This window comes from Platichthys flesus, chromosome 2 (genome assembly GCF_949316205.1).
Source record: "Platichthys flesus chromosome 2, fPlaFle2.1, whole genome shotgun sequence".
NCBI lineage: Eukaryota > Metazoa > Chordata > Actinopteri > Pleuronectiformes > Pleuronectidae > Platichthys > Platichthys flesus.
In genome coordinates, this window is record NC_084946.1 from 26649529 (window position 1) to 26663802 (window position 14274).

A 14274-nucleotide genomic window follows, 5' to 3' on the forward strand; every position below is an offset into this window, starting at 1 on the left:
AGCCTGAGGGAAGTATCTTTAACTTCTTTTTCCAGGGAATAAGAGGAGATGATCGATATTCATCAAGATTCCACTGTTTTAACATCTCATTTCACTTGTTTAATAGTGAAATTATTAGCTTTAAGGTCATCAATATTGCAGGACTCAAGTAGAGTTTCCCTCAGCAGAGTTGATTTCTCCATCAAGGCCCAATAGTCTCCTTATATTCAGCCAAGCTGCATCACATTACACTCTTACACAAATACCACCAGTCCCCTCAATGTGCCTTATTCACTTCATCAAGACACACGAAAACTATGACAATATTGAAAACTGCTTCTTTTAATTTCTAGTGCTGTTTTCTAGTCTTTTCCTCTTGGTCCCAGGTAACAATTCATGGATCTTGAGGATTCATGAAGATTTTGAGGACTTATATCTACGGGTGTGTGCGCTTTGTTGCAGATTGACTTTAAGGGCCTTGGCCGTCGTTTGAGCTCTACTCTGACATTCTGCTTTTATTCTTTCAACATTTATTTACATTGGTGGATTATTCTGAGGACAATTATGACTGAGTTGGCATCAAATTTGAAGACATTCCATTAAGCTGATCTTAAGATATCACCCTCAAGGAGAAACCCGGCCCCCTTGACCTTTGGCAACAAAAATCAAATCAGTTCCAAGTGAAGATTTGTTCTGAGTTGTTGAGATCTCTCTTTCACGGGAATGGGACGGACGAAGAACCTGAAAGCTGAAAGCCTCCGGCCACTGGCTGTCGCGGAGGCATAGAAATAACATGACATCCTAATTCACACCCTGGATAAGCATTAATGCTGCCTGATAAATGTCTTATGTTAAATAGCAGTAATGATACTGGCACCTACTGGAGGTTTACAGGGTGCTGGGCTCTGAGTGTCAACAAATTCTCACCTCATAGCAAAGTTTGTTAGGTTCACCAATTTATTAAATATTCACAGGATTAATGAGTAAATAATGATTCTACCGGTTGCACAGAATGATCAGAATGAAAAAAGCAGCATTTGCAACATCTCCTGAAATCAAAACCAAGCATCACACAGGACGGTTTCATTTAACATAATTTATTTTGTACATTAAAACAGATGGATCAGAGGTTGCGTTTCTCCACCGAGTGCCTTTGTGTAGAGGACAGAGGAGCGTGGAGAAACACACAACCAGGATGTTTGAAACTTTAACCATTTAACTTGTTCGTGTGGTTACCGAGTATCTTACAAAGATACACAGACGGTCAATCGTTGAAGCGTCACTCGATAGTGACAGAGTGATATTGAGACTGGAACAGGTACCAGCGGTGACTCAATGCAGATCAAACAAACACGTACTGGGTGCGTTCAAGAACGCCACAACTCTCTGACACAAACTCGCACCACTAGATAAAGACAAATCTGACAACTGGTTCTGCCATGCCGACAACTAAAAAAGGCAGAATACTCATACTATATATTTATACCATTATTTCTCGTTCCGCTCCTAAAAAGGCATGTGTGTGTGTCAGTTGTTCTGTGTCCGTTAGATCATTGTGAGGTGAATGTTGTGGGGTCTTTGAACGCAGCCTTCTCTTCGGGTAAGTTTTAGGCCCAGACCGGGTGGGGGGTGGGGGGGGGTGTTGGTTTACTTAGGAAGCTTGTAGGCGATCTTTCTGCTCTTCAGCACAGACCACCTGTGTCTCTTCATGTAGTAGAGCAGAGGGATGACGATGGCCGAGCCCAACAGCAACTGAAAGATAACAGAAATAAATTCAGGTGATTTTTGTTCTATTGTGTTCTTGTCTAAAAAAAACTCACAATTGTGAATAAAATGGGAAATCATTGAGATCAAACACCCTGTGCTGTACCTTCAGTCCCATGCGTTTGCGTTGGTCGTGCTCCGGCTCCGAGGCCCACCTCAGGAAGGTGCACACATCCTTAGCCACCTGGCTCATGCTGGCAGGGGTTCCTATTGCAACAGAGAACCATCAACACCATTGTTCTTACTACTGTAACGAGAAACTAATTTCAAAACTCTCTTGAACATACTGAGTGATTGATGTGGTTCAATCTCCTATCACTGTGTATACACAAAGTCGACAAGCAGCCATCATAACCCAGATGATTGAGTGTTAAGATTTTTCTGCTTGAGGCGCCTTTACTTGCTAGAATCATCTTTTTCACCCTCAGCTCGATCAAACTACATCGATGCTCTGATATATTATATCTAGCCTGTATATTTTCAATTTGAACAGGTCATCGTACCATCCTCAAACTCCAGGACCTCGTTGTAGATGGGGGGGGCCATGCCGATGGCCTGGCCAGGGAAGTAGGGGTTGTAGTAGAGTCCCTCCCTCACATCCACTCCAGCGGGCGGCTCACAGTATCCTGTCAGCAGGCTGAACACGTAGTCCTCTCCTCCGTGTCTGAGTGGAGCAGATTTCATCTCATTTCAAAACTGTCTGAGTTAAAGCAACAATGAGTAAAACTGTATGTTCCTCAGGATTAAAGGTTCCTAAAGCAGAGGAGTTCAAACTGTAATAAATTCACCAAACTATTAAGTATTCTCGATATTACTCTTGATAATACTCTTTACCGTGCTCGGCCTAATCTTAATTTCAATTCACGCAGGCCTGTGTACCATTAGAACCTATAGAAAAGGTAATTCTAAGCTAGTTGCACGAGGGGGGGGGGGGGGGGGGGGGGGGGGGCTTCGGTTACCTTGCACTGATGATGTAGCTGAGGTCTGGAGGCAGCGCTCCGTTGTTGGCAGCCCGAGCCGCCTCTGGGTTGGAGTAGGGCTTAGGGAAGTAGTCCGACGCCTTTCCTGGTCGAGTGAACATCTCTCCACTCTCATCAGGACCGTCCACTACCTCAACCTGAACACAACACATTACAGATATTACATTACATGACCAGGTGTCGCCACCTACTGACAGAACTTTGCCTCTACATCTAAAAACATTCAAATATGTGTAATGTGGAATTTAAAACTGTTTAACGATCCATTTGAAGCGGTTCCAGCCTGGAAGCTGTAATTCCTCTGCTAAGGTAGGAACACGAAGACTCACCTCCTCAGCGATGACCTTGACCTCCTCCTCTGTGTGCGACACTCCTATCAGGTTTCTGAAGGCCAGGTACTCCATACTGTGGCAGGCTGAGCACACCTGCTTATACACCTGGTAGCCACGGCGAATACTGTGGTGGTACAAAGAGACGGAAAGAAAGTGGAGAAGCAGGTGAGGTTAGAATACAACTGATATCACATGAGCTCAGGTAAACCACAGTTGGTGAGTTTGATTAGTTATACTGAGAACTAGGAGGTGTGTGTGTGTCCGTCCCACCTGGCGTGGTCCAGAGACGACAGAGGTCCAGCGTGGCTCCAGGGGTATTGAGGAGGGTGGAGCTCCAGGTCAGAGGCTTTGACGGCCTGATGCAGCATCAGAGCGAGCCCTGCCCCGCCGGCCGTGACCACACCCAGCGTTGTGAGGGCGAGCTTCTTGTTCCGGGGCAAACTGGCAAAGGACATGTTGGCCTGCGCAGGATGAAATGAGATGATTGTTAATTATCTATTCAAGTAAAACCCAAATAACCTAAAACCTAACGTGGGAGGTTTGTCACAGACTTCTTAGATTTCAGAACCCAAGTCCAAATTTAAAGAATGTGGACTTTCAGAGTTTTGGCAAATGACTAATGATAATTTAAATTATTGATTATTTTCTGCAGATTAATTTGTAATAATCTTCATCCTGCTTGTTTAGTCCCAACAGTCTGAGACCAAACAGGTTCTGGTGAATATAACACGAGTAAAAGAAAAGCAGAAAGATGCCAGAGATTCCTTTTCTTGACAGTCACTAATCCATTCAGCTATTGAAGGTGGACACAACAATGATCAGGTCATTGATCAGTGCTGCGACTCTTGAGTTCTCCACAATCACATGACAAACTTAAGAGTAAAGACCCAGCTTCAGTGTCTAAATACCATTAAAGGAATCAGGTAACTACGATGCCCTTGAACAGAGCGTGTGCTCGTGGTCCGCACGCTGGGCGTCCTTATGAAACCGTCCTTCACTAGTGCTTCTGTAACCAGCTACATCACAACAGCATCTCTGCACGAGTCCTCAAACAGACACACACACACATTCTGCTATCTCTACCCTGTGGACATGCTAATCTTAGGTGTGGTGCCAATTTGCTCATCTATTCAGTTAGTGAATTCAATGATTAGAAGCTTTGTCAACTTGTGAACATATATGTGTCACTAAAACAAGAGCTTTCATTCCCTCGCCTGAAGGTTTTATCTGACAACTTTACATCTGCAGAGAGGTGTTCTTGATTTCCACAGTAAAGAAAAAATGTGACAAGTGGCCATGTGATATCTGGATATGAAACTACCGACTGGGTCTTGATGTTTGGGTCAAAGTGATTGGCCAGTAAGCTCAGTCCTGAATTATGCATTAGGCTTTAAGGTGCATCCTGAAAACCAGCAACCCAGAGAGAGAATGACCGGCTGTTAAATAATGTGGGTTCCGTCTCCCTCTCTGGAATCCAACAGATGGAGAAATGGATGAACCAGTAGGAATTGAGGTTTGGTTTTACTGTGATTAACGTTACATCACAGTTTACTTTCCTTTTATTCTGATACCACTTGTTGTTCATCAAGTCTCGTAATGAAAGCGCTAAATGTCCTAAAGAGTTTTTAAACCCTCTTCTTCTTCTGCTGAGCACAGGATGTAAGGTGAGCTCTATTGTTGATCCCTCAGGGAGCCTTGTACAAAATGAGTACTTCTGCTTTATTCGCCATAGTCTCCAAAGTATTTAGCTTTGGGAAAACTTGTGTACATTGACTCAAGTTGTATTTTGCAGCACCTTTATAGTTTAATTTGTTTTTAGCTACTTGTAGATTAGTGAAACGGTCTTTGTTCCATCACCTGCTTCACCAAACACGAACAGGTCAGATTTGACGTCAGGATGTAAACTCTCTTCACAGATGAAGGACACATCAGTGGCTCCTCTTCACCGGAAGTCCTCCCAGTCCTTGAAATGCTAACACGCTAGCAAGCGGATTAGCTCGGCTACAATTCCCATGACTTCCACTAACCATTGTTTTAAAAGATAAAAACAATTGTAACACCACGACCCCCACCCACGGGTGTGTGCACGTGTAACCGTGAACCGTTATCTAGTGTGGAAGGTTCACTTTAACGGACAGGACCATTCGCCGGCTGGTTGACACTGAGGAAGGAGTTAGCTCAGCGGCTAGCTTGTGAATCACAGCCGGTGCTACCAGGGTTTAAACGACCGACGGGCTTTGGTGGGTGGATTTAAATCTCCGGATCTTTCCACTCAGCATGAGAACAATAAAATATCACAGGACACGTCTCTAGATCACCAGGGACACCCTGAATACCTGTGAGAACACGAGTGACCTTGTCTCACCCCGCTGACAGCCACCAGGCTAACGCTAGCTCGACGCTAGGTCGCCCCACAGCCGCTCTACTCTTCCATTACCACTCTCTGCTCTGTACGGGAAACACGACCCCCTTCCCCGGCCTCACCTTGGACGTCTTGATGGTTCTCGGCGACCCGAGCAGGGCTCTCCCGCACCCCGATTGCACCGCGACTCGTAGCGCCGCCATCTTGTTTGTGAATCTTAGAGAAGCTGCAAGGAGCCGAGAGGAGCCGGAAACACGGGCTTTCCGGTGCGGACCTTCACAATAAAAACGTCCACGTGTGAAATGCACTTACTTTTTATTTACACTGGACTTCCCGGACACCGCTGACAAAATAAAACTTCTGAAACCTGTTATTATACAAACCATGATTGTTATTATTGTTGTTGTTGATGTAGCATTTATTATTACTGTTGTTATTATTATTAACCAGGATGTAATAATAATAAAAAGGACAGTGTCATTGGTGTCATGAGGTTTTAAATATATCTTAAGTAAAAGTAGTAATATAACAATATTAAATATGCAAACTCGAACGCAAATGTCACGCATTAAAAAAACTGATAAAATTAATTATACCTGATTTTGCTTTTTATTTTGAGGCGTCAACTCTGCTCTTATTTTGAACGCAACCTTCACTGACCGGAACTGCTTACCCGGGCTGATTGTGTCTCTCTTGCGGGAAACCTTACACAACTTGGATTTACACAACCTGTTATTGTGGTTTTGTAACACGTTACAAAATCACAACACGTGACAAAATCAATCAATTAATCAACAAAGTCACATGTATGGAATCTCAGTGATGAGTGAACGTGACGCGGTGAGAAACATTAAAGACGAGAAGTTTCCCTCCAGCTGCTTCACAGTTTCATGATGGAGTTGTGATAGGGGGACGTGTTCTATAGCGCCCCCATGTGTCAGGTCTATTTGAGGCTCGTTCCTTGAACAAGGGCACACGAGGACAAGTGGACTGATCACCAGGACTCGACCTCGAGGAACTGTGGAAGGAGAAACTTTATTATAACACACGACAACACGCACATTGGGTCAAATCCACATTTATCATTTCTTTCTTCTTTCTTTATACCTCACCGCAATACAAAAATTCGAAAAATTTTGTTTCTGTTGTGTGTGAAGAGTTGAGCTGCAACAATTTTTTTTTTTTTTTTTTATTACATTGAAGTGTCTGTGACCTTTTAAATTAAATTAAAATGTAAACATGGACTCCTGCATCACAAACAAACCAAATCCATCTTGGAAGGTGTTGTAACCCGAGTTCTACAGAAGGTGGAAGCACAGCATCAAAAAATAAAAGAGTGAGACTTTACACTCATGAGCACTTTATTAGGAACACCTGTGCTACTGCATAAAATGTGACCTCAGTGACTCTGACTGTGGCAGGAGAGTTGATGTCGGCCTGTTTGTGTGTTTCTGAATCAGCTGATACTGATCTCCCGAGATTCACCAAATACTAAAAGTCCTTGTGGATGACAAAGAAGAGATATTTATTTTTCCATTTTGTCTTTTTAAACCTGAATTTTGGGCTTAATCCTTTTTAATCCAGTGTAAAACAAGGTGAAAGGAGTAATCGGGATGTTCTGAAAGATAAACTGCAAATAGAAATGGACAATACGTTTCCACATCCTCCTGTTGTACAACACTGAAGTTAAATAATCCCAGATACTCGTGTCACCATGTTGAGTTTATGACGTCCTCAACCAATCGATATCAGTGTCAGCTTTTAATCAAGATGTTTTTATCTGTTTTAATAATCATCAAATAAGTAAAGAAAACTAAACTTGGTGGACAAATTAACACGTGAACAGAATATCAGTGTGATAAAAACGACCTGAAATTACATAAACCAGCTTTATCATAATTTATTTAATGTGAGCAGCTCGTGCTGATAAAAGCTGGAGATAAACAGTTCAATCAGATATTCAAAATTTGCAAATGGAACAAAAAATACCTCAAACAATCTGCAGAAACTTTTCAGACGGATGTGAACGCGTGTTGGTTCGAATCCACCAGAGACACGAGCTGGAGACGGAACCTTCCATCAAAATACTGAAATATTAAGAGAGATAAAAACACTGCGCTTGTTTGAATGAATTGAAGTCGGTTCGGAGGGAGAGTGCAGATGGATGTTTCCTGGTTGACAGCAGGTGGGTAATAAAGTATTTATCAGCCCCAGTGTGGGGGGGGGGGGGGGGTCTGTCATTCCTGTCATGTCAGCCTGACAGGAGGTCTTTTCTGTGGACGTCCTGTGCATACGAGCAGCCGCAGCTGCAGTGAGTGACAACTCAGACGACCTCGAATAAAAAGAGTGAAACATGCAAAACAACTGACTGAACTTGTGTGTCCTGGAAAAGTACGAATTTCATACAAGGCCACAGCTTGTGGATCCAGGTGTAGGAATGAATGGCGTCTGCTTCAGGTCTTCATTTTCTACTTTTGTCCATCTTTTCAATCGACTGTTTAGATCTCCACTTCCTCTGACTGTCCATAAGTGAAGCCAAATTGTCCTGGATAAGATTTGGAGACAGAGTCTGGGCAGAAGCATTCGGGGGATGGAGCCACACAACCCCGGTACTTTGCCTCGATGGCTAAATGTCTCCAGCCGCTCTCTACAGGGGTGCGTAGAGTTAAACCAGAAAACCTAATGTTTACTCTGAGCACGTGAAGGACTGGAGGGAATTGATATTCATCGGCTGGCATCACCTGACCTCCTGGAAACATTTGAAATAGAGAGAGAAAGAATAGAAAACATTGAATTGAATGACTGACAGCAGCCAGCCCCATCGCCTGCAGGCCCCTGACCCCAGATCAGTTTACCTGCCGTCCCTCAGCTCCTTTTCACTGGTGACTCTACCTGAACTCAATGATGTGGTTAAACCCATGAAGCCATCGACCTGCCCCTGGCCGTGGTTCCCACCAGACGACTGAGGGAGACTGACTCACCTGATCAGGCTCATTTCACTCTATAGTAATTATAAACAGCTCATTGACTTCTGGGCTCCACTCTCAATATTAACAGACCTGTTTCAGAACTCTCCTTCCTATCCCAGATCCTCGGTGAAGCTGAATTCAAGCACCTGGACAAAAAGACCTGATCCACATTAACGTTGGGATATCGAAACCAGAAGAATCAGTTGTTTTCTGTGCAGCCGGAGTCTTGAACCTGTGTTCAGAGACGAGGTGTGTGTCATCAGAACGTGAAGAGAGGAGCGACCAATCAGCTGGAGGAACTGATTTGCACATTTGAATGGTTTTAAGATTTGACTGCAGAGAAGAAAGTTTCAGTTTTCAATCATCATTAAAATCCTCTCTGAGTGAGATGTGTTCCTTCACAGTGTGTGTGTGTGTGTGTGTCTGTGTGTGTGTGTTTTCTGTAAGTAACCACAACTGAATCCACGCTCCATGATGGAGTCATGAAGTCACTGGTGTCTTTTTGTGAACGTGGGACAGATTCACACTCTGGTGAGCAGAGCTGACAGCCGACGGAATTGTCTCAGATTTTCTTTAATGGCGGCCGTGGACGTGCCGTGTAATTACAGACATGTCGGCTGTCGTGCAGATTACAGGCTGCACACCAGCCTCAGTGTGTTGTGTGTGTGTGTCTGTGACAGTGAGTGTAAGTGAAGACGTCTGCGTCTGTTCATCACGCGTCAGATGCTGAAGTGCCAGCGAGCGGCTCCTTGACAGACAAACGTCTGAGGCATTCATTATCCTGATGTGCAGATGAAGAGGCTGCAGCGGGGGGGCTGAAGGGAGGAGGATGTTGATTTAAGTGTCACAAAGGTGAAGACTTTGGTCTTAGACCTTTCTTTGTCCCTTTCACCTATGTTTTATATTATATGTTATATATATATACTTGTGTACTTACATCATCCACAAATGTCTCCATTGCAATTTTCAAACCAAGAGAAATCCAGTTTAATTCTGCGTAATGAGAAATTTTACTTCAGTTTTAATTGCGTCATATTGTCTTTGTGTGTCTCTGTGAAAGGAAAACACACTTCCAGCCATTTAACCAGTTGACTATTTTTCCTTCCATTATCCATATCGTATCACAATAACACTCATATGTGTCTCCTTGAAGAGAAATGCTGTTTAAATAAAAAAGCTTATTTGGAATTATTTTGAACAATAAAATAATATTATCTTGATGACTACATTTGATTATCTGGTGACAAACGAATTTGAATTTGATCAAACAAAAGCCTATAACATGAAAGCCTCTGTCACATGTTTGTTTCTGTTGTGATTGATATAGGCACTGAAGACCCCCCCCCCCCCCCCCGGCTCCTGGTGCACAAGCATAAAAAGCTACTTGAAAATATCTGAAGTACACGTGAAGCACATTACCAGATACGAGCAGTGATGTTTCCTCTGAGGCCTCATGAAGTAACTTCCACTGAATCTTCTGTGACGTCTGAAGTGGTGTTTGTGTTCAAGGCCTGTGATCTGCATCAAAGTCTGACATCACAACGGCAGCATTAGAGGATTATTATGGCGATGCATCACATCCTATGTATAATTTCATGTTCCTTCATATCTCTCAAGTTGTTCTTTCTGTCTCTGCTCGGCCCTGCTGCTCCTAAAAGCCTTTTTCAGACTCCTCTTCAGCTCAGCCTTGGATACTCTACTCTCAAATATACCAAACATCTCTTAAAGCATATGAATGCTCTTCCTGCAAAATAGACATGATAAAGTACAAACTGTTCCCTAAAGAATAATCAGGACACACACTGCATCCTTTAAAGTTTGAGGAATAAGAAAACGACAAACGTCATGAGTTCACTCCATTAAATCCACGTGGCTCGAACCATATACAATATTATTCTTCATGCACATCCATGTATGTGTGAGGTAGAACAATTATTTTAATTCAATACATTTTTTATGAGGATGTATTTGATTCTCAACAGGATGGAAATTTGCAAAATGAACATTGTGGTTTATTGAAGAAAACGTGAAACTAGAGATTGAGACACAAACTCCTGAGGAAAATGGTAATTATCAAGTAAGAATCATTTTTCAGGTTCGTCTGCATTGGTTTAACTTTCCAGTCTGTGCACGTGCATCATGAATCTCACTCTGACAATCTCCTCCTCGGATTTTCCTTTAACTTTGAGAATAGAATGTAAAGAAAATGTTTGCTACACATGCTCGTCTGCACACACATCAAAGATCGTTAAACGCACACACAGCCGCCCTTGTACCCGTGTGACCTTACACAACGCTGCAGACCTGGACAACCTTCATAGTCGTGCAGCTCAGCCTCATGGATACGTTAAAGAGTGATGTAAACTGGTGTCCACTCACCGCCCAGTATCCTCAGAACTCATGAACTGGTCATTGTGCCTTCGCGACCTTGATGGATTCTTAATTCGGTCGAGGAGAGTCTCCTTCCTCCAGCTCCCGTGACTCAGGCTGAATAATTAAACCTCTGCTTTCCAAGATGAGGGTCATGTGTGTGTGTGTCTGTGTGTGTGTGTGTGTGTGTCTGAGCAGTGGGGGGGGGAGCTGCTGAGGCAGAGTTAAGGGGCTCCGGGCACAGGTCAGGCCCTTTCAGTTGCTGTAGTGGTTTTAATTTGTGAGTTTGTTGTTTCAGTCTTTTCCCCCAAAAAGAAAATATTTTATTCAGGAGGCGAAACAGAAAAACAAGAAGAGCATGAGAGTTTAGTGACTCAGGTCCAGACAGGAGAACATGGTCACTCTCATGTGCTGAAGGACTTTCACTTCATATTACTGCCGAGAATCTTCATATACCCAGATCCTGTCTGTCCTCCGCGGGGTTAGAGGTCACAGAGTTCAGCTGCTTTATTAACACATGTTCATCAGATATCCAGATGCACCTGCAGACTGGGAGCACAAGATAATTAACTACAGAAAACTATCTTTATCATCATCATTATTGCTTTATTGCTTATATTAATTATTCAAAATCAGAAGTTAAATCAAAATGAATGTCTTATAAAACATGTTTTTATAGTGATCCTCAACTGCACTGCAAAAACTCCAATGTCCGATAAGGAATTGCGATATATGAAATATAGGTCCCTGTATCATGTGACCTATAAGGTGTAATATTATTGTCACGTATACATTATCAATTAAAGTAATTAAATGTACTTTTACATTGAAGCTCTTTCATTCTGAATACAAATGTTTCATTTCTTTACTTCTTTATATTATGTCACGGGGGGGGTAGGAGGGTAGTAAGGGTTTGTTTGGAGGAGTAAGAGAAGGGGGGGGATAGGCAGTGGGAGCACAGTGGGCAGTAAGGAGTCAAGGGAAGAGCAATTTGAAGTTTCATGGGACCGCCTCTCTCTCGTTTTGGTGTTTCCTCTTTTACTCGCTCTGGGGTTCAGGGTCACGCCTCCTCGTCGCCTCGTCATCTTCAGATTGACTGCTCCTCCTCGAGCTCCTCCTCATCTCCTCCTCGAGCTCCTCCTCATCTCCTCCTCGAGCTGAGAGACATGTGAAACTCAAAGCTCATAAAGGTCGAGATCGAACCTGCGATTCTGAGTCAGACTAACTCAGAATCCCATCGATCAGTCGGGTTATAATAATGTTTAACTTTTAAAAAATGAGGTGAGGGTCTATGATCTATACTGCAGCTAGCCACCAGGGGGCCATCAGGATGATCTCTATTCACAGTCTACAGTCCCTACCAACCCTAATAGAACCAGAGGCACTGAGGCTTCTGTGTGTTTGTCTGTAGCTTGTTGCTGTTATGAGATAATTGTACAAAACCAGAGAGAAGTTTAATGTCTTTTACACATTTTCTTGAAAGCTGCTCTAATTTTCTTTGTCAACAAACGCCATGAAAAGAAAAGAAAAGCTAAAGATGTCCCTGCTCACTCATTAACTTCCCCACAGCGTCTCTGCCACAGGCCCATTGTTCCCACTGATGATGAAAACACAGTTAAAGAAATTACAGTGTCAACGAGGCTCAGTCATTTCCATTAACAGCTGGTGGTAAACTGTGCTTTTGTTGGGGACTTTTTTTTTCCTGAGGCGGATTAACACACATGCGGTGCTGATGACACAAACCAGCACCGGAGACAAAAGCTGGAGGAGTCGGCGTGGTGGGAACCGGCTCATTCACTCCCTCGGCCTCACAGCGGGGGGGGGGGGGGGGGGGGGGTTTGACTCTCGCATCTCAAGGAAGTGCAGCGACACGAGATGCGTTCGATATTAATAAATATCGAGCAGTGGCTGGGACTCATCAGTGAAAATGACAACTACTGATTCAAAGATCTCCAGGATACGGGTGCGGCCATCTTGGTGATACTCTTGCTCGATCTATTCCAATTACATCCTGATCTAGTTAAACATTTCTATTAATAGAATCGCACATATACGTTTATATTCAGTCAAGGTAAAGAACATCCCCCAACTGAATTTGATCTGCTGTGTACTTGTTCATGCAGGTCACAGTCTGACCTTCATTTGATAATTCATGGTATTTATCTAGCAGCACAACTTTGAGCAGACTTTAAAACACACACACACACACCTCCTCCCCTCTGTTCACCTCACCTTGTTGAACCAGCAGACTTATTCATACCCTCCTATTACATTTATCAATACTCCCCGGTGCTTGATAACATTATCAGATTCACTGATCAATGCGCGACACTGTTGTATCAAATCATAGCACTTTGTTATCAATACCCAGGAGTGTGTGCGTTCAATCAGAGAGAAGGGCCGATCAATATCCAGCAGCTAATGCAGCCGATCCGGAGGCCGGCTCAGAGCCAAGCAGCGGCCTGACCAATGGGAACGCACGCAGATCGATGGGCTGTGCAGCCGATGGTCGCCCCCCCGATCAGCAGAGAGAGGCTCATACAGTGATGATTCAGTTTGTGACTCGACCAGCGATGGATTTATTTGCAGGAATAAAGAAGAGAAGGCACCAAACTTTGTTTTAAAGATTCAAGCTGAGACCTTCTCCCTGGAGCGTGAACTCCGAAACTCAAACTGTTCAATAGATAAATAAATACTTGTAGAAAGGTATCAATGAATACATTCATGTTAATATACATAAATATACTTTTTCATTAATGACATTGACGATTCTTTGTATTCATTAATGTATTTAATTATTTATTCCTGCATTTTTTATATTAATATTTCTACTTGTTTATTTTTTTGTCACAGTCTGTGTGTTTAACCTGGTGAAATGTGAAATAGCCATATTATGGACACACACACACACACACACACACACGCACACACACACACACACAGGACCGTCATCATGTTTTTGGTCCCACATGATGAGTTCTGAGAATGAAGTAGGAAGTCAGTAATTCCTCCCTTGAGTCTTGACACCTCCTGGAGGCTGAATGAAAGAAATGATTCGGGTGAAAGAGAGAGAGAGAGAGAGAGAGAGAGAGAGAGAGAGAGAGAGAGAAGATAGGAGCTAATTAGCCTGAGATAAACGCTGAGCTGAGTCTTTCTTCACCTCTGGACCATGTGACTGTGTCCTCACATCATGTGTCTTCACGGTGTGGACGTTACTCCAGTATCTATAACTTATCTCCGTACTTCAGCTGATTAATAGCTGTCACATAAAATAACCAATGAATTGGAACAGCCACAAAGATCCACTTCCTCTTTTTATACAGCTTGACCCCAAACTCATAATCCAAACCACCGGTCACGTTCAGATTGGCAAGACTACAATTGATTCCCATCAAGGATGAAAAGAAGGTCTTGATAACAGGAAGATGCTGAGAGTGCATATTGCTGTAAAATAAATCTGTATCAGGAGCAGCTTCATTTAACTGTTTGTTATTGAATCCTGGAGCCAGAGGAAACAA

General features: G+C 43.2%; 1 protein-coding gene across 1 annotated transcript; it reads right to left on the bottom strand.

Annotated features, from left to right (window-relative positions):
- Positions 1 to 1060: 1060 nt before the first annotated feature.
- Positions 1061 to 5699, bottom strand: LOC133971972 (cytochrome c1, heme protein, mitochondrial). The gene is made up of 7 exons (XM_062409125.1): positions 5540 to 5699; positions 3326 to 3516; positions 3053 to 3179; positions 2703 to 2860; positions 2247 to 2407; positions 1850 to 1950; positions 1061 to 1731 (listed from the first exon to the last, which is right to left on the bottom strand). The coding sequence occupies exons 1-7, from the start codon at positions 5618 to 5620 to the stop codon at positions 1627 to 1629; spliced, it is 924 nt and encodes a 307-aa protein (XP_062265109.1). The 5' UTR covers positions 5621 to 5699; the 3' UTR covers positions 1061 to 1626.
- Positions 5700 to 14274: the final 8575 nt, after the last annotated feature.